The sequence below is a fragment of the Psammomys obesus genome, unplaced genomic scaffold, assembly GCF_907164565.1.
Source record: "Psammomys obesus unplaced genomic scaffold, mPsaObe1.curated_primary_1811, whole genome shotgun sequence".
Lineage (NCBI taxonomy): Eukaryota > Metazoa > Chordata > Mammalia > Rodentia > Muridae > Psammomys > Psammomys obesus.
This window is the reverse complement of record NW_026596088.1, coordinates 10,898,456-10,925,599: the sequence shown is the minus strand read 5'-3', so window position 1 is coordinate 10,925,599 and position 27,144 is coordinate 10,898,456. Positions and strand designations below refer to the sequence as shown.

The 27,144-nt window shown below is 38.4% G+C and overlaps 1 protein-coding gene and 1 pseudogene across 2 annotated transcripts in view; one reads left to right on the top strand and one right to left on the bottom strand.

The window, feature by feature from the left end:
• Pik3c2a (phosphatidylinositol-4-phosphate 3-kinase catalytic subunit type 2 alpha) overlaps positions 1-27,144 on the bottom strand; it is a 100,436-nt gene that overhangs the window by 26,114 nt on the left and 47,178 nt on the right. For both annotated transcript variants that reach the window (XM_055627438.1, XM_055627439.1), the window contains exons 7-16: positions 24,410-24,489; positions 24,216-24,279; positions 14,273-14,416; positions 12,193-12,238; positions 11,907-12,117; positions 8,329-8,451; positions 7,236-7,403; positions 4,294-4,405; positions 3,452-3,597; positions 265-453 (exon numbers count right to left, since the gene is read on the bottom strand). In XM_055627438.1, coding sequence (XP_055483413.1) covers positions 265-453; positions 3,452-3,597; positions 4,294-4,405; positions 7,236-7,403; positions 8,329-8,451; positions 11,907-12,117; positions 12,193-12,238; positions 14,273-14,416; positions 24,216-24,279; positions 24,410-24,489 — 1,283 coding nt within the window. The remainder of the gene's footprint in view (positions 1-264; positions 454-3,451; positions 3,598-4,293; positions 4,406-7,235; positions 7,404-8,328; positions 8,452-11,906; positions 12,118-12,192; positions 12,239-14,272; positions 14,417-24,215; positions 24,280-24,409; positions 24,490-27,144) is intronic.
• On the top strand, positions 4,560-4,919 carry LOC129691343 (histone H2A.V-like; annotated as a pseudogene).

Genomic DNA, 27,144 nt, shown 5'->3' with positions numbered 1-27,144 from the left:
AAGAAAAAGACCCCAAAATTTTTGTAAATTACATAATAATTAAGACTTATTAGTCATAATTAGCCACTTCACTCTTTTTTAAGGTTGTTTTAAATTATACAAAATGCTTTCTTGACCATTTCAATAAAAAGATTAAATTTATGTAAACTATATGTACACATTTACATTATCTTATGTTGTTTTCATGTTAAAAGGGAGTACCCCTGCAGCATAACACACTGATGTAAGATTTGACAATACATCAAATAAATGTATCTGACTTACTTTACATCAAGAAGCTCCAATGCAGCTAACGGGCACAATGGTGGCCAATGGTGCAGCAATGAATAAGTTTTGGCAAGATTAGCCCATTTCCAGTTTGGGGCACTTGCTAGTATCTTAGGAAGACAATTTGGATGTCTGAGGCAATAATAGCGTTTTTCCCACAGAAAGACCATATCTTCTTTAGAAAGTCTGCATATATAATAGAATTAAATTACTTCTCAGTAGAATTATATGGTTATAATCTCAATAATTATAAATTCAAAGAAGAAATGCATTCATTTATGACAGTCATCTCTTGATACTATTAATACTAATATGTAACAAATATTTAATGCACAGCAAACATCACTAATCTACCCTCACCTGGAGATGAAAATCATTCTGCCTTGACAGAAGCATCATATTTATTAAAATAAAGGGTATTTCCAACAAGATGCCAAAGCACTACAAAGCAAGAGTTGAATGAGCAGAGTTCACCCTATAAGACAGCAAGGATTCCATCCATACATACAAGTAAAATCAAACGCAACGGAGAAAACAAAAGCTGTTTGAATTTTTAGGGAAGCATATAGTTGGATTAAAATTGAAAAACAGTCAAAATGGGGAAATTATTTTAGAGATATTCTGAGTTAAGTTCAACGACATGGTCATGAAATATTTCACTTTTATTACTCACTCTTTTTGAGGCAGGTTCTTATGTAGCCCAGGCTGGCCTCAAAATTGCTAGGTAATTAAAGATGGCTTCCTGCCTCCATTGCCTGTGTCAGAGTTAGTGTGCAACAGCATGGCTGGCTCACCCACTCATCGTTGTGCTTATAGTACACAAGTAAAATGTATTCATCTCATTCATGTTCAGTATGAAAAAGTCCACCAATATAACAAAAAGCGCATAAAGAAGTTGTGCTGGCTAGTTTCAGTTAACTTAACACAAGCTATCGTTATCTGAGAGGAGGGAACCTGAACTGAAAATTCAGACAAACCCATAGCATATTTTTAAAGTAGTGCTATAGGAGGGAGGGCCCAGCCTCTCATGGTGGTGCCCTCTCTGTTCTGGTGGTCCTAAGTTCTGGAAGAAAGCAGGCTGCGCAAGCCATGAGGAGCAGGGCAGTAAATAGCACTACTACATTGCCTCTGCATCAGCACCTGCCTGCAGGTTCCTGCCCTGCTTGAGTTCCTGTCCTGACTTCCTTCTGTGATGAACAGTGATGCAGAAGTGTAAGCCGAACAAACACTTTCCTCCCCAAGTTGCTTTGGTCATAGTGTTTCATGACCAAATGAAACTGAATAGGTACCTGAACTAAGACAGAAGTCTTCCTAATTCTTCTACAGACAAGCATATGCTATGCTTCCAGAGATAGTCTATCCACATAGAAGTATCCACATGACTATGTTTTAGATTTTATTTTCTCTGTGTTGATGACTATCTGGCTTGGTTTCTCTATTTACTGGATCATGTACTAGTATTCACAGCTATAAATAGTCACTGTTATTAACTAGATAATTTAATTTCCATCAATGGACAAAGAACAGTCTTGTTTCCATAAGAAACTATATGAGGGTTTTCTCTACCTTATGTTAGGAAGAAGCATTGCTAGGTTGCCGTGTATACACATCATAACATTTACAAATTTTGTCAACTGCTCTCCAACAGATGTGGTCTTTAAATATTCTGCCAATAAAATAATTCTCTGTATGTATGTATATTTTCAACATAGCTTCATAAAGATGATGATTTTAAAATTTTGCCACTTGGCTGTAAGATAACATTGTATTATTTTAAGTCTCATTTTTAAGGGCTTGTCTTGTAAACGTCTAAGAGAAACTGAAGTTCTTTCCCAAAGGACTTCCTATTCATCCCCTTTCTGTTAATACTTAGTTGTTTATTAACATAAAAAGGTTCTTTTAAAAATTTATTGGTGCTGTGTACAATACATTCTTGGGCATGTATGTCATGGAGCATGTGTGGTAGATGACCACATTTGGACTCTGTGCTTTCCTTTCACCTTCACGTGGGCTATACATAGGATTTAACTCAGGTGGCTAGGTTTGACTGGCAAGCACTTTTATCTGCTGTACCACCTTGTCAGCCCATGAAAAGATTCTTTATAGGTTAAGCAAATTAATTAACTGGTACCTATTATAAATACATTTCACAGCCTGCTTGCCTTTGACAATATAGGAGGGACTGAAATATGTCTCAGTTGGGAGTGCTTGCTAGGGTAAGTTTAAGTACTTGAATGCAGTGATTTCAACTGCCAGTGCTGATGGCTTTTGTTTTGTTTTAAAGCATCTGGTGCTAGAGATGAGACAAGCAGATGCTTAAGGCCTGACAGTCAGCCAGTCTACTCAATTGCTGGCCTGCTCCAGATTCGGTCAGAGACCCTGTCTCAAAAAATACAGTGAGAGTTACTAAGGAAGATTCTTAATGTTGAATTCTACACTCCTCATGCACATACATGTACACAAATACAGTAAGAATAGGTCTGGGTAAATAGGTCAGTGAATAAGGTGTCTGCTATGTGGGCATCAGGGCCTGAGATTAGAACTCTAGCATTAACATAGAAGTTTGGTATGGCAGTGTGCATCTGCAACCCAAGCATTGGAAATAGAGAGGCAAGATTCCTAAAGCTCCCTAGCCAGCCAGCGTAGCCGGTGTAAGTTCTAGGTTCAGTAAGAGTCTGTCTCGGGGGCTGGAGAGATGGCTTAGTGGTTAAGAGCAACATCTGCTCTTCCAAAGGACCGGGGTTCAATTCCCAGTACCCACATGGTAGCTCACAACTGTCTGTAATGCCAATTCCAAGGGATCTGACACCTTCACACTAATGCACATAAAATTAAAAGTTAAATAAAAGATGTTTTATTTAAAAACAAACAAAGTCTCCCTCAAAAAATGAGTTGAAGAGACAAAGAAGACATGCCATGCAGACCTCTCTCCACATGGCCACAGACACATACATGTGCATTATAGATATACTTAATTTTAAAAAACCTAAAAAACAGATTTATGCAATTCCCTAATTTGTATGTAGGCAGTCTTTCTTGGCAGCGTTGAGATCATTCTGCACTCCCAGGCCTGTACAGCCTGCTCTACATCAAGAGCAATTCTAAACCACAGGCTGTAATAAAAGCCCTTAACCTAAGCTTTATACCACAGGAGAGTCCCAAGAAAGAAATAAACAAAGCATACCCAAATGATGAATCTCTGTGAAGAATATCTAGAAGTTTCCCCTTTATATCATTCTCCAGCGTTTCCAACTTGTATTGCTGTATAATATTTCTATCAATTTGAGGAGATGTATAAATAATGTCAAATGCAGGAGAAGGAAAATCAACCTGAAAAATTTAATAAAAATCACTGAATTTTTTTCTATGTGTGTATGTGTCGTCCTCCTCCTCCATCCCCCACCCCCACCCAAGACAGGGTTTCTCTGTGTAGCCCTGGCTGTCCTCAGACTCACAGATCTGCCTGCCTCTGCCTCTTGAGTGCTGTGATTAAAGGTGTGCCCCACCACCGCCTGGTGAAATCACTCACATTTTAACCCATATGTTCCACGTTAGCATCTTTGTCTTTCAAAAAACTGATTTTTATAACAATCTAGGTAAATTCATATTAAGCATAAAGTTGATAGTTATGATGGCACACACCTCTAATCCCAGCTCTCAGGGAGGCAGAGGCAGAGGCAGGTGAGTTCGAGGCCAGCCTGGCTTAAAAGCAAGTCCAAAAAGCCAAGGCTACATAGAGAAATACTGTCTTGAAAAACCAAAAAAAAAAAAAAAAAAAAAAAAAAGACAAAACAAAAAACAAAAAAAAACAACTGATGCTTTTTTTCTTCCTGTTCATAGTGATTATCAACAGCTGGTCATTATCAAAAGCATGTTTATATTTCTTAAAATAGATACAGAACATGTTTTAGTTTCTTAGAAACTGTAAACAGTTACTAATGATTAACAATCCAAGTTATGCTATATACAAAACACCTTCTACAAAGACTTTCACATTTAAGCCCCTTCATAAAGAACTCTCATTACCTGTAGCACAATTCTTTCCATGACATAGCCTTTTTTGGGGATTGCTCCAGGAATAGAATTTGTATGCGATGAAGTCCAAAGGTAGAGAAGTTTGGTTCCACATGTTAAAAACCTTCATGAACATAAAAACAATACTGTGATTTTTTTCATTTTGAAAATCCCAAACTCACAATCCATCCTGATAATCAACTTGAAATGCTGGTATAGTATAGTTTTTAAGAATACACTGGAAGGCAAGAACAACGGCAGCAACATGGGCTGAGACCATGGCGGGGGGCAAAGCTGGAAAAGATAATGAATGGGAAGGCCAAGGCGGTGTCTCATTTACAGAGAGCTGGGCTACAGTTTCCTGTGGGCTGCATCCACAGGCACTTGAAGACTAGAATCACAAGCCATGGGTGGCTGCCACTGCTGCTATGTACAGCGCTGCAACTCTGGAGTACCTCACAGTTGAGGTGCTGGGCATAGCAGGAAATGCTTCTAAGTAAAGGGCACCACTCCACGTCACTTCCAGCTTGCAATTCAAAAGTTGGATTTACTTATGAAAGCTACGATAGCAGGAGGCAGTGTGATCCTGCAAAACTACAAATCTCATTGGAAAGAAGGGTCAGCAGAAAACTGCCTAGGAAGTGAGTTAACCCACCTGCTCTCCCTTCCTGTCTATAACTGGGACAGAGGATCCCAGTGGGGTGTGTGGAATTCTTAAGAACAGTTTGATGGAAAAGCATAGACAACTCCTGTAGACAAGATAAAGAAACATTTGTATGTTTTTAGATTTGAGAGTTTGATACTTTCCCTGTGGTCATAGGAATGTGTTGATTGGCCAAGTTTCTCCCTTGTGTTTTATACAAAAATAGAATCAATAAAACAGCTTTTCACAAAATAATATATATATATATATATATATATGAAGGAGTCAGCTACCACAAATTCTCTTAAGGCTAGCCTGGGCTACATAATGACTTCCTGCCTAAAAAAATATTGTACTAAGAAGTTAGGTAAAATATTGTGGTATGGGAACAAAGAAGGGAGAGTAAAAATGCATCTTGGAAAGAATGGCATCGAGAAGAGAACACAGAAGGAATAAGAACAATCACTGTCCCCAATATAAGCAGGAAGGTGTAAAAAAATTGTCTTTCAAAGTTTTCTCCAGAGACCATGACTTCAAGGTCATGGTTTGGATTATAGAACTGCATCCTGACTTTTACCATTAGAATAAAAAGCCAAGAAGAATCAGTAACTGTTTTGTTATCAAAGCACAACTTATTTGAGTACTCCTCAGGAAATTACTCAGGAAGCTGGGGAAGGAGAACCTTAAGTTTGAGCTAGCCTGGGCTACATAGGGACTTCATGCACCCCTCCCCAAAAAAGTAAAAATTAGAGGCTACAGAGCTGGCACAGTGGTTTAGAGCACATGTTGTTCTTGAAGAATACCCAGGTTTAATTCCCAGCATCCATGAGTAGCTTACAACCACCTGAAACTCTAGTTCCAGGGAATCCAACAAGCTCTTCTGATCTGTGGACACCGTGCATGTATATAGTATACAAACATACTTCCAGGCAAAATGTTCATATGCATAAAATAAAATAAGTATAAAAATAAAGTAATAAATAAACGTAAAAGGCTGAACATAGCAGCACGCGTTTACAATATCAGAACTAGGAAGGCTATCTAAAAGTCTCTGTTGCAAAGTCTCCTTTTGGCTGCAGTAATACAAAGTAGCTAAAAATGACATATAAATGAGTATGTTGCATAACATTGTAATAAAATATATTTATAAAAATATGCAGTGGGGGTTGGTAAGATGTCTTAGCATGTAGTCGCTCTTGTTCTTACACCTGACATCCTGTAATCAATTCCAAAGACCCACATGGTAGGAGAGAACTGACTCCTGCAAACTGTCCTCTGACCTTCATAACATTTAAATATTTAAAAAAAAAAAAAAAGGCAGTGGAGCTCACATATGTTGATCCTCATCCTGAATTATCAACTGATGGTCTAAAACATTTAGTTACAGACTTTGCCAAGTCATTACATAGATAAAATTTCTTTTTATCCAAGATTAATCTTTAAAACTTTTTTTGTGTATGGCTGTATAAATAAAGGCTAGAGAAATGTCTCAGTAGTTTAGAGCACCTGCTGCTCTTCCAGAAGACCTTACTTGGTTTCTAGGACCCATAAAGGGCAGCTCACACTCACTTGTCATTCCAGTTCCACAGGGTAACTCCAAATCTTCATTACAGTATTTCATCTATAAATTAATTGTTTTGTACTTTTCAAAGAATAACTTCAGGGCTGAGGACATGGTTCAGTTGGTAAGTGCTTACCCTACAAGCATGCGACCCTGAGTTTCATCTCCAGAACTCACATGTGCCAGTGTACACCTGCAATCCCAGTGCTGAGGGAAGCGGACACAGGTGAGGTCCTACAGCTCATTGGCTAGCCAATTTAGCACAACTGACAAGCCTCAGTCAATGAAAAACCCCGTGCCTCAGAAATAGGGTGGATGGCGTTCTGGAAGAATGGCAAGCATGGTTATACTTGGGATTCCACATGCATAAATAGGTTATTGTCCACAGGTGAGATCTTTAAAACTCTTAGACCAAGGGCCTATAGCACTAAAGACTGTAGTGAGTTAGAACTGTTTAATCCTGTCAAACCTCTGAAAATGAAGAAAGGTAGAAAATATTAAAAACAAGTTTTTAGTATCAAGAAAACTGAGAAAGCCCTGGCATTCGGTCATAACACACTTTACAGATGGGACAGTCTTTGGCTACTGCTTTTCTCCTCTGCACACTCACCAGATTATACTGAGACTACAGCAGAGTGACTATTAGCTTAGCCTACCCTCATGTCTGACTCTGCTTCCACCCTGTCTTCCAGCCTGACTTTGTGTACAGATGTGTCATAGAACTCACTATCACAATTCAGTAATACTCACCGTTTAAAGTCAAAAAGAGTTAAAGAAACTTTGCCCAAAGCTTCTGGCCCCTTTCTCTGTTTATTAGAATCAGGGGAACTTCCACTGCTCTGATTTAAAATTCCAAATAGAGTAAGATGAAGAACTGACTCTAATGGCAACTGTGATATCTGGATAGGAAAAATGATCCTATGGGAAGAAAAAGAAATTATTGGTGTTAAGAAAAAAATTAGATTAAAAGCAAGGCTTAGAAATCATGTAATGAAGACTGATAATTTCAGGTGTTTTATTTCAATTATAAAACAATCTTTAGTTTTGAGTAACTTTTAGCTACGCAGCAAGTATGGCTAACTTATACTGTTAAGTCTTTAATTTCATTATCAATATAAAATTTCAAAAATGTAACATTTCTTTTTGTAAAAATGTCTAAGTACCGAAAGACATGCAGCTTGACAATTAGGCAAAAATAAAATTAGACCTTAGTTCTGTAATTAGTTATTTATCTAAATAATGATGCATTCTTAGTTTCAAAAAACTATTAAATATTAACATTACAGAACATTATTATGTAGAAAGAGTTAAGATTTAGCTTATTATAAGATTTAGCTCTATTAATCAAGAGCTGGACTTAAAATTTTTTTTTTCCTTTTCCAAGACAGAGTTTCTCTGTGTAGCTTTGGATGTCCTGGACTCACTTTGTAGACCAGGCTGCCTCGAACTCACAGAGATCCATCTGCCTCTGCCTCCCTGAGTGCTGGAATTACAGGTGTGTACCACCACGCCCGCCTAAGAGGTGGAGTCTTGTATAGTGTTATATAATAAACAGTTAAGCAAGCAGTTTATAAAACGCCATTTCTAGAGTTCTGTGTAAATTTCTACCTTTAACATGACAAAGTCTATGAAGAATTAACACTACATATTGCAATTTTAAAACATAGCTGTTTAAAGAAACTTTAATGCTAATTTCAGTTTGCTTTATAGAACTGTGTAGAAAATATCAAGATTAGCAAGTATTTACTAAATTTCAATAAAGATGATAAAATAACGTATACATTGGAAAAATTAAAGAACAGGGTACAGTGAAATAATTATAAAAGCAAACAACTCCACTTACAGTTCATCCCATTTAATAAGATAGAAGAAATTCTTGTATGTGCCAACCTTCTTTGATTGAATAGGTTTAAAAAGATCCTTTCCATTGTGAGACAGGGAACATATCAAGTAGTACTTTTCAAAACTGAGAAAAGAAAGCTTAATTTGACTTCTAGGTTAGTAATAATTATCTAACAAATACATTAGCTGTTTTCCCCATGTGGTAAAATGATAACCATTTGTTTTATTTTTGAACTCCAACTGAAATTTAACCTTTGCAAATTCTACAAAAAAACAGAGACAGTGTAACAAAATTGGTAGTGAGGGAGCATTTGCCTCAAGTGTCAGTCTCAGGCAGGCTGTAATGATGCCCATGGAATATAAGCTATTTCAGGTATTGTGCTCAATTAGTTACTAGCTTCAGAACACAGGTAAATGACAACAGACCATGTGTTTATCCATTTCTAGGTAAAACCCAGGAAGGTAGTACCAACATTATCTTCCCTCGGTGCTACTTCTATTACATTGCTGCTTTTTTAAAAAAAATTCTTTATTAATTATACTTTGTTCACTTTTATCCCCCCTGTGGTTCCCTCCCTCTTCCTGTCCCAATCCCTGCCTTCCACCACCCTCTGCATGCATGCCCCTCTCCAAGTCCACTGATAGGGGAGGTCTTCTTTTCCTTCCTTCTGATCCTAGTCAATTAGGTCTCATCAGGAGTGGCTGCATTGTTTTCTTCTGTGTCCCGGTAATGCTGCTTCCCCCTCAGGGGGAGGTAATTAAAGAGCAGGCCAATCAGTTCATGGCAGAGACAGTCTCTGTTCCTATTACAATGGAACCCACTTCTATACTGAACTGCCCTGGGCTACATCTGTGCAGGGGTCTTAGGTTATCTCCATGCATGGTCCTTGATTGGAGTATCAGTCTCAGGAAAGACCCCTATGCTCAGATTTTTTGGTTCTGTTGCTCTCCTTGTGGAGTTCCTGTCCTCTCTAGATCTTACTGTTTCCCACTTCTTTCATAAGATTCCCTGCACTCTGCCCAAAGGTTGCCCTTAAGTCTCAGCATCTGCACTGATAGTCTGCAGGGCAGAGCCTTTCAGAGGTCCTCTGTGGCAGGCTTCTGACTTGTTCCCTCTTTTCTCCTTCTTCTGAATAGTACTTCCTCAAGATCCAGCTATATCACTCCTAGGCATATACCCAAAAGAGGCTCAAGTACACAACAAGGACATTTGCTCAACCATGTTTGTAGCAGTCTTATTTGTAATAGCCAGAAGCTGGAAACAGCCAGATGCCCCTCAGCTGAGGAATGGATACAGAAATTGTGGTACATCTACACAATGGAATATTACTCAGCAACAGAAAACAAGGAAATCATGAAATTTGCAGGTAAATGGTGGGATCTGGAAAAGATCATCCTGAGAGAACTATCCCAGAAGCAGAAAGACACACACGGTATATACTCACTCATATGAACATATAATATAGGGTAAACCTATTAAATTCTGTACACCTAAAGAAACTAATCAAGAGGGAGGACTCTTGCCAAAATGTTCAATCCCTATCCATAAAGGCAAAGAAGACGGACATCGCTGCTTTTTGTTGAGACTGGTTTCTTTAGTCTCCTTTGCTTTCTTTCTTGGCAGTGGTGGAGATGTTACTTTCCTTTGCTACATCACTGAAAATACTCAGCTAAGCATATTAACATCAATTCAGCCAATTCACAGGTACTCTTGTTATTCTTTCACTAGACAGCAATGACTCAGTTCCAAATTGTTGCACATACAGATACAATAAGACATCTTCTAAGAGCCTTGGACTCAATAAAATTGTATTCTGTTTATATTCTAACTTACTTCTAGGTTTATGTGCTAATCATCCTATTCATATCCACAGCTTCTGGGTGTGAGTAGTTAGGGTGGTGTTTTCTTTGATACTTCTCATTCTTCTGTCTCCACCTCTTACTAGGACCTATGTATGTCATGCCCAGGCATATCTATAACTTAAAGCTTTTTTTTTCAGCTGGGCAGTGGTAGTGCATACCTTCAATCCCAGCACGCTGGAGGCAAGAGGCAAGAGGAAGTCTGTAAATTTGCAGGTAGCCTGGTCTAAGATCGAGTTCATGGATAGCCAGGGCTACACAGAGAAACACTGTGTCAAACAAACAAACAAAAACTTTTTCATTACATTTATTTAGAGTGTGTTTGAACCTGTAAATGTGTGTATGCAGGTCAAAGGACAACTTGTGAGAGTTGGTTCTCTCCTTCTATGTGGGTCCCTTTATATAGGACTCTCAGGAATGAAAGAAACACAGGGTCAAAACTTCTACACAATTTGTTTGCCATGTTTTTAGGTGGGTATTTTGGCACATACCTGTAACCCTAGTACTTAAGAGGCTGCAGTGAAAGGATCACTCATCTCTGAAGATGAGACCAGCCAGAGCAACAGTGAAAATCATCTCAATAACAAGAGACATAAAAAGAAGTAGGCAGTAGCCACCCATTTAAATGAAAGTTCCAGAAAGGCACTATTCTCTTATTTGTTACCAGATTTCCAATATTAAAAACTCTGCTTATAGATGGGGCTCAGTAAACACTTATTCCATGACTTAAAAACAAAACACCTTTCAGCCTGGAAAGGTGGTACAGACCTTTAATTCAGCACTTGGGAAGTAGAGGCAGGTAGACCTCTGTTAGCTCAAGGCCAGCCTGGTCTACATAGCAAATACCAAAACTGCTAAGACTACATAGAGAGACCCTGTTTGAAAACAAACAAACAAACAAACAAACATCACTTTCAAGTCACTCCATCATTTTAATCTGAAGTTCAACTCAGGTGGAATTTTTTGTATGTTAACTCTTTACTAGAATTTACTTTATAGCACCAAGGCATTATAAACCTATTTCAATACAAATATTCATTTCATATTTTTCAGTTTATAATAGTAATTTCAAAATAAATTAAAATTAGCCCCAAAATGCTATGCTTTAAAGATTTTAACAAAAGAAAAATAAATAAAAAAGAAAAACTGTTATCAAAACTTCAGTAGAAAAGAATTCTCTTGTAGAATTCACATATCAGCAATTAGTACACTATGAGCTATTAAAGAGAGGTAGGGCCTGAATTCTAGTCCCATTACATTGTTTCAAAGTACCTTGATTCTGAAGGAAAGGCAGAAAAGCCCACCAAATTTAGGTTGATTCATCCTTTAAATAACATTTTTGCTTGTGAGTTTCATTACATACTTTCCCAGTTTTTGTTTTTTTGTTTTTTTTTCCCCCCCGAGGATTTCCCTGTGTAGTCCTGGCAGCCCTCAAACTAGCTCTGTAGACCAGGCTAGCTTTGACCTCAGGGAGCCACCCACTTCTGCTGTAAGCTATCACACCTGGCTCTTTTGCTCTTTTTTCATGTCATAGGAATTATGTTTTTCACTACAATAACTTCAGACATCTCTGTAATTTTATTAAAACCACAAAGGTACAAGGGCACCCAGAGATCTTTGTAGCATTCATTTAAACAAAAAGTATAAAATTAGTTTCTAATACTAAGGTTAGTGCAGCTTCTGGGAGCAGCTGTGCATGTCCTTTGTGCAGCTACTTACTTTGATACCCAGTTACTGGAAATTCCATGTGCAGCATAGACAGTAAACTGGAGCTGTTCTGCTGCAGTCCATGCTTCCTTGATGTTTCTGCTACTTTGGGGACATTCTGTAGAACTCTTACTAGAATTTGCATGGAGCCTGAGAAGATCATAAACTGCTGCCGTTAAGTGCTCCATGCTTACTTGAACAGGATTTTCAGGATTCAGTGAGCCTACATTGAAACAAAGTCTTAATTCTCTGAAAAAGCAAAAATCATTGCCAAAATGTAAAGACTCTAAAGACATACCCCTAGTTGAGTCCTTGCTAGTATCTCCTCCAGATAATGAAGTCACCTGTGTAAATATATATCAATTAGTCAGAAGTTGACCATAATTTAATATAAAATGTTTACTTTTTCTTCCTTTCTTGAGACAGGGTCTTGTGTAGCTCAGGCTGGTCTCAAATTTGCTAAATTCCTGATCCACACCCAAAATAATGGGATAACAGGAGTGTATCACCATGATGGGCCTTTGCTTTTGTTTTAAATAACTTGCTTTTGATACATTACTTTAAATGTCAAAGAAACCCTTCTCAGAAGAAATCTTCCAAACATGCCAAAGAATTTAATAAAATGGTAAGCAAAGAAATGAAGAGTTATGAAATGCCCCATCAGTAAAATAACTGCCATGAGGTAGAATTCACTGCACCCAGGTAAGGACAGAGTCAGTACAGGGGACGGAGAGGGTATGAGGTAGAGTGTCGATCATGATGGACGCTGGAGCTCCTTGGCCAGTTAATCTATCTAATTTGATGATCAGTAAGTTCTACAAGAGACCCTGTGGAGAGCAGCTAACATCTGATGTAGATCTCCAGCTCCCACCTGGACACCTGCCCATCCCCAACACATATCCATATACCCACCCGAATATCTGCACCCATATAAACACACACAAATGCAGAATACCAAACAAAAAGCGAAAACACAATCTAAGGAAACATGTAATTTTTTTTTTTTTGAGACAGGGTCTCACTATTGTGTAACCCTGTTTAGCCTTGAACTCAAGTGATTTGCTCGCCTTTGTCTCTCAAGAGCTGGGATTAAAGATGTGTGCCACTATGCCTGACAAAAAATGATTTTTAATAAGAAAATTAAAGCAAACTGGAGTGGAACTTTATGCCTGTAATTACAGCACCTTTTGGAAGCTGAGGAAGAAGGAACACAGCAAGTACAAGGCCTGCCTGGGCCAGAGTGTGATTCTGAACCAAACAAAAAAGCCAGGCATGGTAATACTATGGCCATAGTCCCAGGCCAAGTAAGAGGAGGACAGGACTGCCAAAATTTCCTTAGCAAAATTATGGTAAGATGGAAATCGGCTTGGAAAATGAGACTCTGTCTCAAGGAGTCAAATCAGAGCACCTAAAATTTCCTATAGCAAAAAACAAAATCAGTCCTTTCATTTTAAATGAATTAACTTATTTTATAACACAGTACAGTATTTTCCACTAGCATGAAAGTAACATTACTAAAGAAATCTAAACTCTATTACCAATTAGTGATTGAAGGAAATTCTTATATATAATTATTTAAGGTAAACTCCTGTCTCAACTATACTTTACTGCTCCTTCATCCAATAAAGGAGTAAAAAGAACAGCCACTTCAGGGTCTATGGTGATTGAATTTCCAATTGAGGACTGACACACACACCCACACCCACACCCACACCCACACACCCAACCAAAAAATCCAACCAACCAAACCAAACCAAAGAGGAAACCCAAATCTCTAAGTGTCATGAAGGTAGAATTTCTATGGAAATAAGTAGACGTGTAAATAGAGAGGAGCAGACCAATGACATAGCTTCTCCTTTAAATATATAGTAGCTTGTGAGATGCACTTTTTCTTTATTCCTCCAAATAAAAGATATAAACATTTCTATGAGCTGAATTTATTTTTTTAACTTTTATTAGTTATACTTTAGAGCTGAATTTCTTAAGGCCCCACGGAAGAAAGTATCATGGGACATGGTTTTATTAAAAGCTGACATACAGCATATAGAAGACTCAACATATGGCTACTTCTAAGGCAATGCCACTTCAATAGGGCAGGGGTATGATTCAAGTAAAATGAACATTGACATTTCCATCAAGACAGGACTGGCAGCTCCTATTCTCTAGGCTTCCTAAATTGTCAGGGATCTCATTTTTAGAGGGAAGATGATTTGAATCCGCTATGTGATGTCAATGTTCACAAAGCTCTAAAGAAGCAATTCAACAAACTCGAAAGTAAAAGCCAAAGTTAAAATGACAACATCTTTTCTACCAAGAGGTGAACATCCCATGTAAGTGACAGGGTGACAGGCAGTCATTAAGTCCATACAAATACTCACATCAGCACTTTTGTTCCTTGGCAGGTTAACTGCTCGCTTTAGCTTCTTCACTGCTTCTGTAACAGCAGGGGTCTCCACCCCATCTAAAGCACTACAGATTTTTCTTACAGCTTTAATTACTTGATCAACAGCTCGGTGCTGGTTCTTAAAAATGAAAAGTAAAATAAAAATAAATAGGCATAATATAGGACCCATGTCAAAGATGAAGTCAGAAGCTAGATATTTTAGACAATTCTAAGATTAGAAAATTCCTGATTGAAAATAAAAAGAAATAAGATGCTTTCTGAATTATATGGTATACTGTGAAATGTATAAAGCAAGACATGGTTAGTGCTCAGTTTGTCATATTATTCTATGTAAATGCTATTAATTTCACATTGGAATCAAAAGAAAAGATAACAAATTAGGAACAGATTATAAAATAATTTTTTAAAACTAGATTTGGTATACACATGTTGTGTACATATATACATCTAGGCAAAACACTCTAACATGTAAAATAAAATAAATCTAAAAAGTAAGCAAAACTAAATTTATCATTTAAGTTCTCACTTGGAAATTAATTTCCATGTTGAAAATAAGCCTCTCTTCAGCAAACAACAACAAAAAACTGGTATTAAAAACCAAATTCTAACAAACCAAACCAAACAGAGAATCCTTGAGGGGCTTAAGAGATGGTGCTCAGTGGTTAAGAGCCCTTGCTGCAGCAGATGATCTCTATGGGCTCAAGACTAGCCTGCTCTAGGTAACGAATTCCAGGGTAGTCACGGCTGCATACCAAGACCCTGCCTAACAAACCAATACAAATTAACCAACTAACCAAAAATAGCCATTGCACTCAATCAAGACCACCTGAGTTTGGACCCCATCACTCACACAAGCGAGTACCCCACAAAGGCCTCTAATTGGCCCTGACGAAACCCACCTGTGCACAGGCCAGTGCACGCCATACCTAAGCTCATATGCACATGCCTATTTGAATGTGTGCACACAAATGCACCAAAAGATCATTTACCCAAAGATACAGAGTTGCTTCTCCACTTAAAGTTTTATTTATTTTTATATTTAGTTTTGGGTATGTGTGCTGTGTGTCCATATATGTGAATGCCACATGTACGTAGAGAGTGTTGGATCTCTTGGAGCTGGCAGGTGGTTGTGAGCTCCTTAGTGTGGGTACGGGACACTTGTGGTGATATGACTAAGAATGGTCCCCCAAGGCTCATGTATTTCAATGATCAGTCAACAGAGAGTGGAACTGTTTAAAGGAGTAGAAGGATGAGGAGTGGGCTTTGATTTTTTTCATTACTTAAGTAATTGTTTTTGTTTTGTTTTAAAGAAATGGCTTAGAATGCTCTGAAACTTCCTATTTAACCCTGGCTGACCTCAAAGATATAAATTATCTAGCCTGTGCAGTGCTAGAATCACAGGAGTGTACTATGCTGCCTTGCATAGATCATTACTTAGTTTATACATACATGGAAATATCACATTGTATAATTACGTATACTATGCATAATTACTATGTGTCAGCTACCTTTAAATTTTAGGGCTACAAATCAGGTGTGGTGTCACACACCTGTAATCCCAGCACTCAGAGAGGCAGAGGCAGGTGGATCTCTGTGAGTTCAAGGCCAGCCTGGTCTACAAAGTGACTCCAGGCAGCCAATGCTACACATAGAAACTGTCTCAACCCCTCCCCCACCAAAAGGGGGAAAAAACAAACAAACAAATAAATAGTTAGGTGTGGCGGTGCACGCCTGTAATCCCAGCACTTAGGGAGACAGAGGACGAAGCAGGCAGAGAGATCTCTTTTGAGTTTGAGGCCAGCCTGGTCTACAAAGCCAGTCCAGGACAGCCAAGGCTACACAGAGAAATCCTGTCTCGATAATTAAATAAATAATTTTAGGGTTACAGAAATAGCTCAGTCAGTACAGTACACACTGGCCTTTCAATCATGAGTCTCTTCATTCAACCCCTAGAACCCACATAAAAAAAAACTGGACATAGTAGTGTATGACTGTAATCTTAGTAATGAGGAGACAGGTGAATCTACCCGATTAACCATTGTGGTGGTTTATATGTTTATAGTCCCCAAAGATTAATATATTTATATTAATACTATATGTTGCCTGATTGGTGGACTACTGGATTAAGAGGTTTGGCTTTATTGGGGGAGGTGTGTCACTGGGGGCGGGGGTGGGGTCAGGCCCAGTCTCTCATTCTCTGTCTGTCAGCAACTTGCAGATAACGTGAGCTCTCAGCCTGTGCTCCAGCACTGCCTGCTGCCATGCTCTCCACCATGATGACCTTGGAAACTGTAAGCAAGCCCTCAATTAAGTATCTTTCTTTGTAAGTTGCCTTGGTCAAGGTGTTTCTTCACAGCAATACAACAGTAACTAAGACAGCCATACTTGGTGAGCTGCAGGCATGGCTCAAGGGAAATGTGGATGGCATGCTTGAGGGATGATACCTGCTATTATCCTTTGGCATATACATACACATGCACATGTATATACAGATACACAGCCACAAAAATGTAGTTTTAAAACCTTAAAGAACAGAAGCATTCATATATTCCTCTTCCATCTTAGATAGGGACTCGATATATTGCCTAGGCTGGTTTCAAATTCATAAGCTCAAGGGATCCTTCTCTCTCTCCCAGTAACTATGACTGTGTACTACCTACAGCTTAGATTAATAAAACATTCATGCTACACTTTTATGCCAAGTACTATTAAAGGCTGCAACTCAGCACTGCATCTTGTATTCTTGAAGCATGGCTATCATAAGGCAAATGCCCCTTTTACCTTCAAGGATAAGTGAAATCATCTCATTTTTATAAACACCCAATTGCCATGCAGATCTTAGGGCCTGAATTGAAGATCGACATTCTAGTTCTCCCTTTTTAGTTGTCTGATTTATATTTCTGCTTATAACTTCACCTTCATGTAAAAACCTTTCTAATCTGAAGGTTCATGACATTGCCTTGCACCATTACTCTTAACATGTCATGGACCAGTGTATATTTTAAAGTTCTAAGCCTATCCTTCTTTTGCTTTGCTTTGTAGAGCCAGAACTAAAGTCACACTAACATTTTTTTTTTTCCACTAGAGGGCATTAGAAGGACACTTTAACACAAAAGCAATAGGGAGACACTTCCCAGCTGGGTTCCAAGTCCTATATGCATTTATTAATTTCATTTTAATTCACCATGGAGGTTCAGCGGTTCTCAAGGACCAGCCATACATGTACCCTCAGATCATGTTCTTCCAATCTGGCATTTCTGGCTAAAGTTCTTTGGAAAGTTTCTTCTCCATGGGCAGCCTCCATCTTCTTGTGGAAGCCATATGTATGCTCTTCAAGAAGCTAAATTTCAGTCTGGAGAGCGGCTTTATCAGGAGCCCTCATATGTCTTAAGTTGTCCATTTCTCTACAGCCTAGATATGGCAGTTACTTTTTATAACTGTAAATTCTGGACCTTCCTTAAATAAATACTAGCAAATTTTCTTTAAAAAAATCATTAAGTATCCACGTGTGGTGGCACATATCTCTAATATCAGCTCGTGGGAAGTAAAGTAAAAAGTCTAACATCAGCCTGGTCTAAACAGTAAGTTCCACACCATTCAGGACTATACAGCAAGAATAGGAAAACCCTGCCCCCTATCATGACCACCCAAAAAGAGACTAATTGTCAGGTATGGTGATATATAGCTATAATTACAGTGACTTGAAAGTCTGAGATGGCAATAGCAACATTGTCTCAAATCCAGACCAAATACAAAACAAACAAACAATAAATATTAAAAGTAAATATTTTATGTTTTAAGAGTTATCCTCTGAACTGGCTACATTGTCTTCTTTTGTCAGATGGAAGGGGAGGTTCTATCTGTGGACTTGGAGAGGGGCATAGGAGTAGATGAGGAAGAGAAAGAGAGAGGGTAGGATTGGGAGGGGAGAGGCTACAGCTGGGCTACAAAGTGAATAAACTGTAATTAATATAAAAAATAAAAATTTAATTAAAAAAACAGTTATCCTCTGGTGAGATTCAATTCTAGCTTTTTAGAGAAAGTAAATATATTTAAAAAAATAATTTTTTTGCTTTTCAAGATAGGGTTTCTTTGTTTAGCCTTGGCTGTCCTGGACTTGCTTTTGTAGACCAGGCTGGCCTCAAACTCTCAGCAATCTGCCTGCCTCTGCCTCCCGAGTGCTGGCAATTAAAAGTGTGCCCACCATGCCCTACTGAGAAAGCAAATCATTAATACATACAAAAACTGTATATGAATCTTTATGCCAACATTACTCATGATAGCCAAAAGCTATTACCTTATATCCAAATGTAAATCACTGGATGTATGGACAAACAAAAGGTACAATGGAATAGTATTTAATAAAAAGGAACTATCAGTGGGGACTAGGGAGGTGGCTCAGTTGGAAAAGCCTGTTAAGCATGAGGACCTGAGTTTGGGCCTTTAGCACCCATGTGAAGAGTTGGATATAGGGCTGTAGAGATGGCTCAGGGTTAAGAACCTGAGTTTGGTTCACAGCACTCATGTGAGGTAGCTCCCAACCACCTGTGACTTTAGCTCCAGGAGATCCACCCACACTAAGTATTTACACTATACCACACACCACACAACGCAACAACAACAAAATTTGTTGTTGCTGTTTCGGTACAAACTACAAATACATACTACAACAGATAAAAGGGCTCGTATTTGAAAAAGCCAAACAAGCATATAAAAAAAAAATCACTATATCCCATTTATAAGAATGTGCAAAAGAGGAAATCATGATAGAGACAGGAACTAACTCAGCAATTATGAAGCTAGAGAGGGGAGGAGGATCAACTGTAAATCATTATTATGTGAAAATGCTCTAAAACAGGACAAGGGTGGTGCTGTTAGAACTCTATGAATTTGGTATCTATGAATTTGAATGGTGGTAAAGCACCTATAATGCCTGCACTAAGGAACTATGGGCAGGAAAATCAAGAACTCAAGGCTAGCCTTGACAACATGGCAAGTTCAAGGTCAGCTTGAGATGAATGAGGCCCCATCTCAATAAACTAAAACAGGAAAAAGGTAGATACAGAAAAAGAAAATGAATTATACTTAAGGTGGGCATGATGTATTATGGGTATATACCTATAATCCTAGCACTTGGAAAGGCTGAAAATTTAGGATTCTCCAGCCTAAACATAGTTTGAGGCCAGTCTGGGCTAAATAGCAAGACATTGTCTTAAAACAAACAAATAACACTTCAATCTAATTTTAAAAGGGGGAATAAATGACAGAGTTGATATTTGAGACAAAGTGGTCAGTGCAGAGCATTCTGATAACATTTACGTATTTACCTTAAGGAATGGAAAGCCAAGCAAATACCGGAGGGAAGAACACACTTGGCAGATTATAAACCAAAGAGCTCGGTCTCAGGATACAGTTATAAAATATAGGAAGCTGAGGAAGGGGTTCACAAGTTCAAGACCAGCCCAGGCTAAACAGTATATTCAAACTGGCTTAAGAGCTCACTTTGCTTTATAGTTTAAAATATTTAACTATCTTTTCTAAAAGTTCTTTTTCTGAGACAATATCTCTTTATTATGTAGCCCTAAAACTCACTATATAGACCGGCTGGTGGCCTCCACCTACCTCTGCCTCCTAAGTGCTAGGATTAAGGATGTGTGCCACTACAGCTGGTTCGTTTTTGGCCTGCTTTTTTTTTTTTCCCTTATTTGACATCTGCTTTCTGTTCCTATTTTCACTTTTAAAGTAAACTTTCATTTGGAATAATTTTAGAATTATAGAAGTTACAAAAATAGTATAGAGTTCCCATATAAACAAGTTCAGCACCTTGCATAATCATGATACACTTGAAAAAATGAAGACTGGAGCAGTGGCACACCATCAAGTAAACTCTACACCTGCTCAGCTGGACCAGTGTTTCCACTAAAACCTTTTCCTGCTCTGTTTCAGGGTATCATTCAGGACACTACATTTAGTGAATTCTTTCATTTTTATTGTTATTTATTGCTTTTTCGAGACAGGGTTTCTCTGTGTACCCTTGGCTGTCCTGGACTTGCTTTGTAGACCAGGCTGGCCTCGAACTCACAGCAATCGCCTGCCTCTGCTTCCTCAAGTGTAGTGAATTATTTTTAAAGTATCATTTTAGTTGGCTTTTGGGGAGTAGGAGAAAGAGTTGTAGCAGAAGGAGCAAAGAATTTGGAAGACTAGTAAAAAAAACAATGCAATTGACTTAGGAATGATCACATTTTCCACGTGCATTCATGGAAGAAATAGTAAGAATTAAGCTTAATATGGGAGATGAAAGATCTTTTTCTTGAAAGGTCAAGGATAACACCAAGATTTCAGTATGATTAAATGGGAGAACAGAGTTGCTATTTTATTAAGGCAAAATAATAACAGTAATTTTTAAAGTGGGAGGCTACATCATGGGATATCTCTGCATCTTTTCAAAACTTCTCTTCAAGTATAGTCTTGGGCCACTGAGATAGCCTAGGGGTACAGGTGTATAAAGTCAAGCCTCCTGGCTAAAGCACAATGCCTTGAATTCACATGGTGGAAGGAAAGAACCAACTTCTGGAGTTTGACCTCTGACTTCCTCTTGTGTACTGTACGCACATGAACACACACATTTGTACCTCATATCCCAGAGATGGCTCAGCAGTAAAAGGACTTGCTGCCAAACGTCATAATCTGAGTTCAACCCCCAGGATCAATATGGCCATGTGGTGGAAGAAGAGAACTAACTCCCTCAAGTTGTCTTCTGACCTCTAAACAGGCAAATCCACACAGCCCCTTCCAATTTCTGTGTGTGTATATAAATGCGTGTGCGTAAATATTAATTAAGGGGCTACAGAGACGATCAAACAGTAAGAGTGTTCGCTGCTTTTGTAGAGGACCCCCAGCACCAACATGGTAGCTCACAATAGTCAGTAACTTCAGTTCCAGGATATCTGGTGCCCTTTTCTGGCCTCCTTTGGCATCAGGCATGCAAGTGCAAAGGCATACATACATACAGACAAAACACCCACACATATAAAATAAAAAAATATATATATTTTTTGCTAGGCATGGTGGAGCTTACTTTAATCCCAGCACATGAGAGGCAGAAGTATGTAGACCTTTTATGCGTTTGAGGTTAATCTAGTCCATACAGTAAGTTCCAGTCTGCCAAAGCTATATACTATATACTCAAAACAAAACCCACCAAAATAAATAAATAAATATTTATTTATTTATTAAAAAAAGTGTAAAAAAAATTCGATAGAAAGATGGAGAAAATAACTACTACCAGATAGAGATTGTGTGCATGCCTGATTACCTGAAGTACAGTTTCATGTAAGTGTTAAACGGGCCAGCTAGGTTGGCTTAGCAGACAAAGGTGCTTGCCACCAAGCCTGGTAAGCTGAGTTTGATTCTCCAGGACCCACATAATAGTGGGAACGTGACTCCTTCAAGTTGCATTCTGATTTCCACATGGATGCTTACAGACAATTCCATGTCCATATATAGACACAACAAATAAAAAATACATATTTTAAAAGGAGTGCTAGCAACGAATGCATAGTTAGAGTGGGTCCCTAAAAGAACAGGAAAAGTAGAGAAGCAGCAAAACCATGTACTTTCAGTTTTGCTGCAAAGAGATATAGAGAAGTGATATGGCTGACACAGGATTACATGGGTTCTCGACATTTTGTTATGCATGTATATATGTGGCACTACGTGTATATATGTATGTATGTATGTATGTATGTATGTATGTATGTATGTGGCACCACATGTGTGTCTGGTGTGTATGTATGTGTGTAAATATTTATGCATGTATGTGGCATTGCTGGTGTGCATGTGTATATATGTATGTATGTATGATCTATGTATATATATGGCACTACATGTATGCCTGGTACTCAAGAATGCTAGAAGAGGCCATCAGATCCCTTAAAACTGAAGTTATTACAGAAGGATGTGGGTGGTGGGAATAGAATCCAGGTCCTCTGGAAGAGCAGCCATTGTCTTAATGGCTGAGTTAATTCTTCTCCCTCTCCTGAAATAATTTTTCTTAGTAACTCAACTAGTCTTATAGCTGAAAGACACCATTTATACTTTGACAATCCCCAAGTGTATTATCTCCACTTGGACCTCTTATACTAAATTCCGGGTTCATATCAACTATTCACTCAGTGTCTCTTTTGGATTAGTTAATGCCATCTCAGAGACCCAAACTAGTTATTTTCCCTGTCACTGTGACTAAATACCTGACAGAAACAGCTTAAGGGAAGAAATTATTTGGGCTCACTGTTTCAGAAGATTCAGTGTACCAACACTGTCTCAGGATGTGATACTCAGTATTTTTATATGCTCATAAGAATGTACTAGTAGTAGGGCTCGCAAGATGGCTCAGTAGATAAAGGAACTCAAAGCTAATTCTGACAGATGACTTTAGTTCAATCTCAGGAATCTACATGGTGGAAGAAGAGACGCAACCCCTGTAAATTGTCTCCTACTGTGCTGTGACATGTGTATACCCAAACACAGACACACGTACACAATATACTAACATCTGTTTATTGTACATTTCTTTCTCTCATGACCTGCTCTTATCAATTTTGTCCCCAAGTGTTTTTAATCAGTTCTCTTTGTAACACTCACAATGCTTATCTTTTCCCTGAATTATTACAAAAATCCTTCCCTCTGAAACCGATTCTGCCACTGTTAAGCCTAACCTCTACATTACTGTCAATCTAACTTCAGAAGATAGGGCTTTTCCAGCCTGTGCTGGCTGAAAACAACTTAAGTGGCTAGAGACAACTATCATGTAAAAAATCAGCCAACTTTTTCTATAAAGGATCAAATAGGAGGTTGGAGAGATGGCTCTGTGGCTAAGACCACTTGTGGCTCTTGTAGAGTACCTGGGCATGATTCCCAGCCCCCATGGTGGCTCACAACCGTATAACTCCAGTTCCAAGAGACCTGATGTCCTCTTTTGACTTTGAAAGCCACCAGGCACGCACCTGGAACACATACATGTAGGCATAAATAAATAAATCTAAAATAAATAGATAAATAAAATAATCTAAAAAAATTAAAATGATTTTGGCTTTGTAGAAAATAAAGTCTATATACTCAACTATAATAGAATATAAAATGGAAATGACATCAAGCAATATAAGCAAATAGGTCTGATGCACTAAAGATTTTCATTTCTGAACTGTAAGGTGGTAACTTATGTCTAGCCATATATAATGCTAATATCCTCACTTTTTTTTTCAAATTTTATTTTATGTGTGTGGGTATTTTGTCTACATGTATGTCTGTGGATTATTTGCATGCCTGATATCCAAGAAGGCCAGAAAAGAGTGTGCAGTATCTTGAGACTGGAGTTACAGACAGTTGTGGGCCACTATGTGAGTGCTGGGAATGAAATCCAAGTTCCACAGAAAACTGGCCAGTGCTCTTAACCAATGAGCCCTCTCTCCAGTGCTCCCCGCAAACTCATTTCATACTTACATACTATTATAGAACTGCTTACTTCCATGTACCATGTATGTACATTTCTGCTTACAGGCCTCTTTCAACTTTTTTCTGCCTAATTTAAACTGTTTAAGAATTAGCCAGACAGTTCCTATGAGCCACCAATAAGGTTCCTCTGGGTCTGGCTGATTTTCTGAGTCAGGACTTGAGAGGGTGTTAACTACTGCTCCGTTTTTTCTTCTGACTTTTTTGTTTTATATGCTCACTAGAACCTAACTATGCTTTTAAACTGATGGTTTGGGCTTCCTTACCTTTTCTAACGACCCTCCCTACCTGTCGCTCACTGACGTGTGGCTAGCTAACACCAAGAATATAGTTTTAAAACATCTAACTTCTAAACTAGTACTTCAGAGAAAAATAAACAATCTTTAAACTCTTACAACAAAACTCACTTCACTTTGAAGAGCCAGTTCCACTTGGTTGTGATAGGAATCTAAGAGTTCTTCCACAGGATGTCTGAAATGAAACAAAAGTATCATGGCTTAAGACCATCTCAAACAAAGTAGTTGTTTTGATCACAGAATACAAATATATTCACATCCAAAACAAAGTTGGAAAACCGCAATAAGTGCTTTAGATGCTATACCTTGTCATGACTTCTTTATAAGGTTTTTCTATTTGATGTAAGTATTTGTTTAAATCCACAGGTGCTTCATCATCTTCTACCTAAATAAATACATACACACGTTTAAGAAGAATCAAATATAGTTCTTTGTTCATTCTATCAAGTTAAGTATAGTTAAATACATGAAATCTTAAAACTAGACTAATTTTTCAGAAATGGAGAAAAATGCTATCAAAACTATCATTTATAATTGTCTCAAAAAGTTAGTCAAGCCAGGTAGTGGTGGCATATTCCTTTAATCCCAGCATTTGAGAGACAGAGGCAGGTGGATCTCTGAGTTCGAGGACAGCCTGGTCTACAAAGTGAGTCCAGGACAGCCAAGGCTACACAGAGAAACTCTTTCTTGAAAAAAACCAAAAAGTCAAGATTAAGAAAATTTTCTTTCCTTTTTTTTCCTTTTCTTTCCTTCCCTCCTTTCTTTTTCTGAAACAGGGTCTCTCTGTGTAGTCCTGGCTGTCCTGGAAGTCACTCTGTAGACCAGGCTGGTCTCACACTTAGAGATCCCCCTGCCTCTGCATATGCCACCGTTGCCCAGCAAAACTCATTTTCTTAATTGCTTTAAATGTTTCATTATTTGGGGATGCAGAGATGGCTCAGAGATTAAGACCACTTGCTATTCTTGCGGAGGACCTGGATTTGATTCTTAGCACCCACATGGTGGCTCACAATCATCTGTAATTCTAGTTCTAACAGAAAGATGCCCAATTTTGGCTTCCATGGACACCAGGCTTGCATAAGAAAAACATACATGCAGGTAAACACTCAAGTACATAAAACAAAAATAAATAAATCTTTAAATGTTTCATTATTTCCTTTTGTTGGTTTGTATGTATGTATGTATGTATGCATGTATATATGTATGTAACGTTCGTGCATGTGTAGAGGCCAGAAGTCAATGGCATAAGTCTTCCTCTATTACTCTCTAGCTTATGCTCTAAGACATAAGTTCATTGAGGACACTCCCTCACTGAACTTGGAGCTAATTCATTGACTATATTGGCTGGTCAGCCAGCCTGGAAGATCTGTCGGTCTTTTTCTCCCTAGTGTTGGTATTATGGGAATACTCTGTCATACCCCAGTTTTTTTTTTTTTTTAAACAGGTACTGCGGCTCCAAACTCAAGCACTTTATCTATTTAGTTACTGGCCCCACATGCCCTTTTTAGCTATGTTGTTGTTTGTTTTGTTTTTCAAGACAAGGTTTTTCTGTGTAGCCTTGGGTGTCCTGGACTTGCTTTGTAGATCAGGCTAGTCTCAAACTCAGAGATCCACCTGCCTCTTCCCAAAGTGCTGGGATTACTGGCATGCACCACAGCGCCTAGTGTGCCCCTTTTAGTTTTAAAAAAGGGCCTCATGTAACTCAGACTGGCTTTGAACTTGTCACTCTTCTGTCTTTTTGCTGGGATTACAGAAGCAAACAACCATATCTGAACAAAATTCCTCTTTTTGTTTTATGTGTATGGGTATTTTGCCTGCACCTATATGTATCTACTTGTATATCATATGTGTGCCCAGTGCCCTCAGAGGCCAGAAGAGGGTGTCAGATCCCTTAGAACTGAAGTTATAGGTACTTGTGGGCTATGATGTGGGTACAGACAATCAAATCTAGGTCCTCTTGTAGAACAGTCAGTGGGCTCTTAACCCTGGAGCCCTCTATGCAGCCATAAACTTTTATTTTACAGATCCAGCAATATGGCTCAGAGGGTAAAGGCATTTGTCCCCAAGCCTGATGACCTGAGTTCCATCCTTGGGACTAACACAGTATAAAGAAAGAGACAACTCTCACAAGTTGTCTTCTGACCTAAAACATACACATACTGTGGCATACTTGAGCACACACACACACACACACAAAATATATAAATGTAATACATTACATTTTGTATTGTATTACATGTATTACATGTAATACAATACAATACATTACTTAAAAATGGAAAAGGAGCAGGGTACAGTGACACACGCCTATAATCCCAGCACTCAGGGAGGCAGTGGCAGATGGAGAGCTGTGCATTTGAGGCCAACCTGGTCTACAACGTACGTCTAGGACAGGCAAGGCTACACAGAGAAACCATCTCAAAAAAATCAAAAAAAGAAAAGATAAATGTTCCTAAATCTAGTTAATGATGAAAAAATAAAGTGAAAACTAAGCTGGGCCAAACGGTGCACACCTATAATCCAGGCACGGCAAGTAACTTTGAGGTCAGTATGGTCTATATAAGAAATTCCAGGCCAGCCAGAGCTATGCAGAAAGATCCTGTCTCAAATAATCAACGAATAAAGAGGGTGGGCAAAAACTAGGGTGGGACTAGATGGGGACAATATCATTTGAATTTCTACCCCTTTTTTTCTCAGTAAGTTTTGTCCCATTATCTGCTCATCACCAATGAGAAAAGTACTAGTCTCTCTTACCATTCCACATTATGCAAACATATTCAAGAGAAACTGAAAACCCTTATTTAGTATTCAAATCTCTTCTTCTTTTGTTTCCTCTTAATTAACCCTGAAAATTTCACTCTTGTAAGACTATTAAATATGAGACTTGGACAGGCAGTTCTTTTGTTACTGCCATCGGCTGCTGTACTATCTTACAATGAGCTAGGTAAACATCATTTCTTTAAAAACTAAATGAAAAAAATCAAGGGCTAAGGATGTAGCAAAGTTAGTAGAATAACTGCCAAAGTCCTCAGTTCTGTCT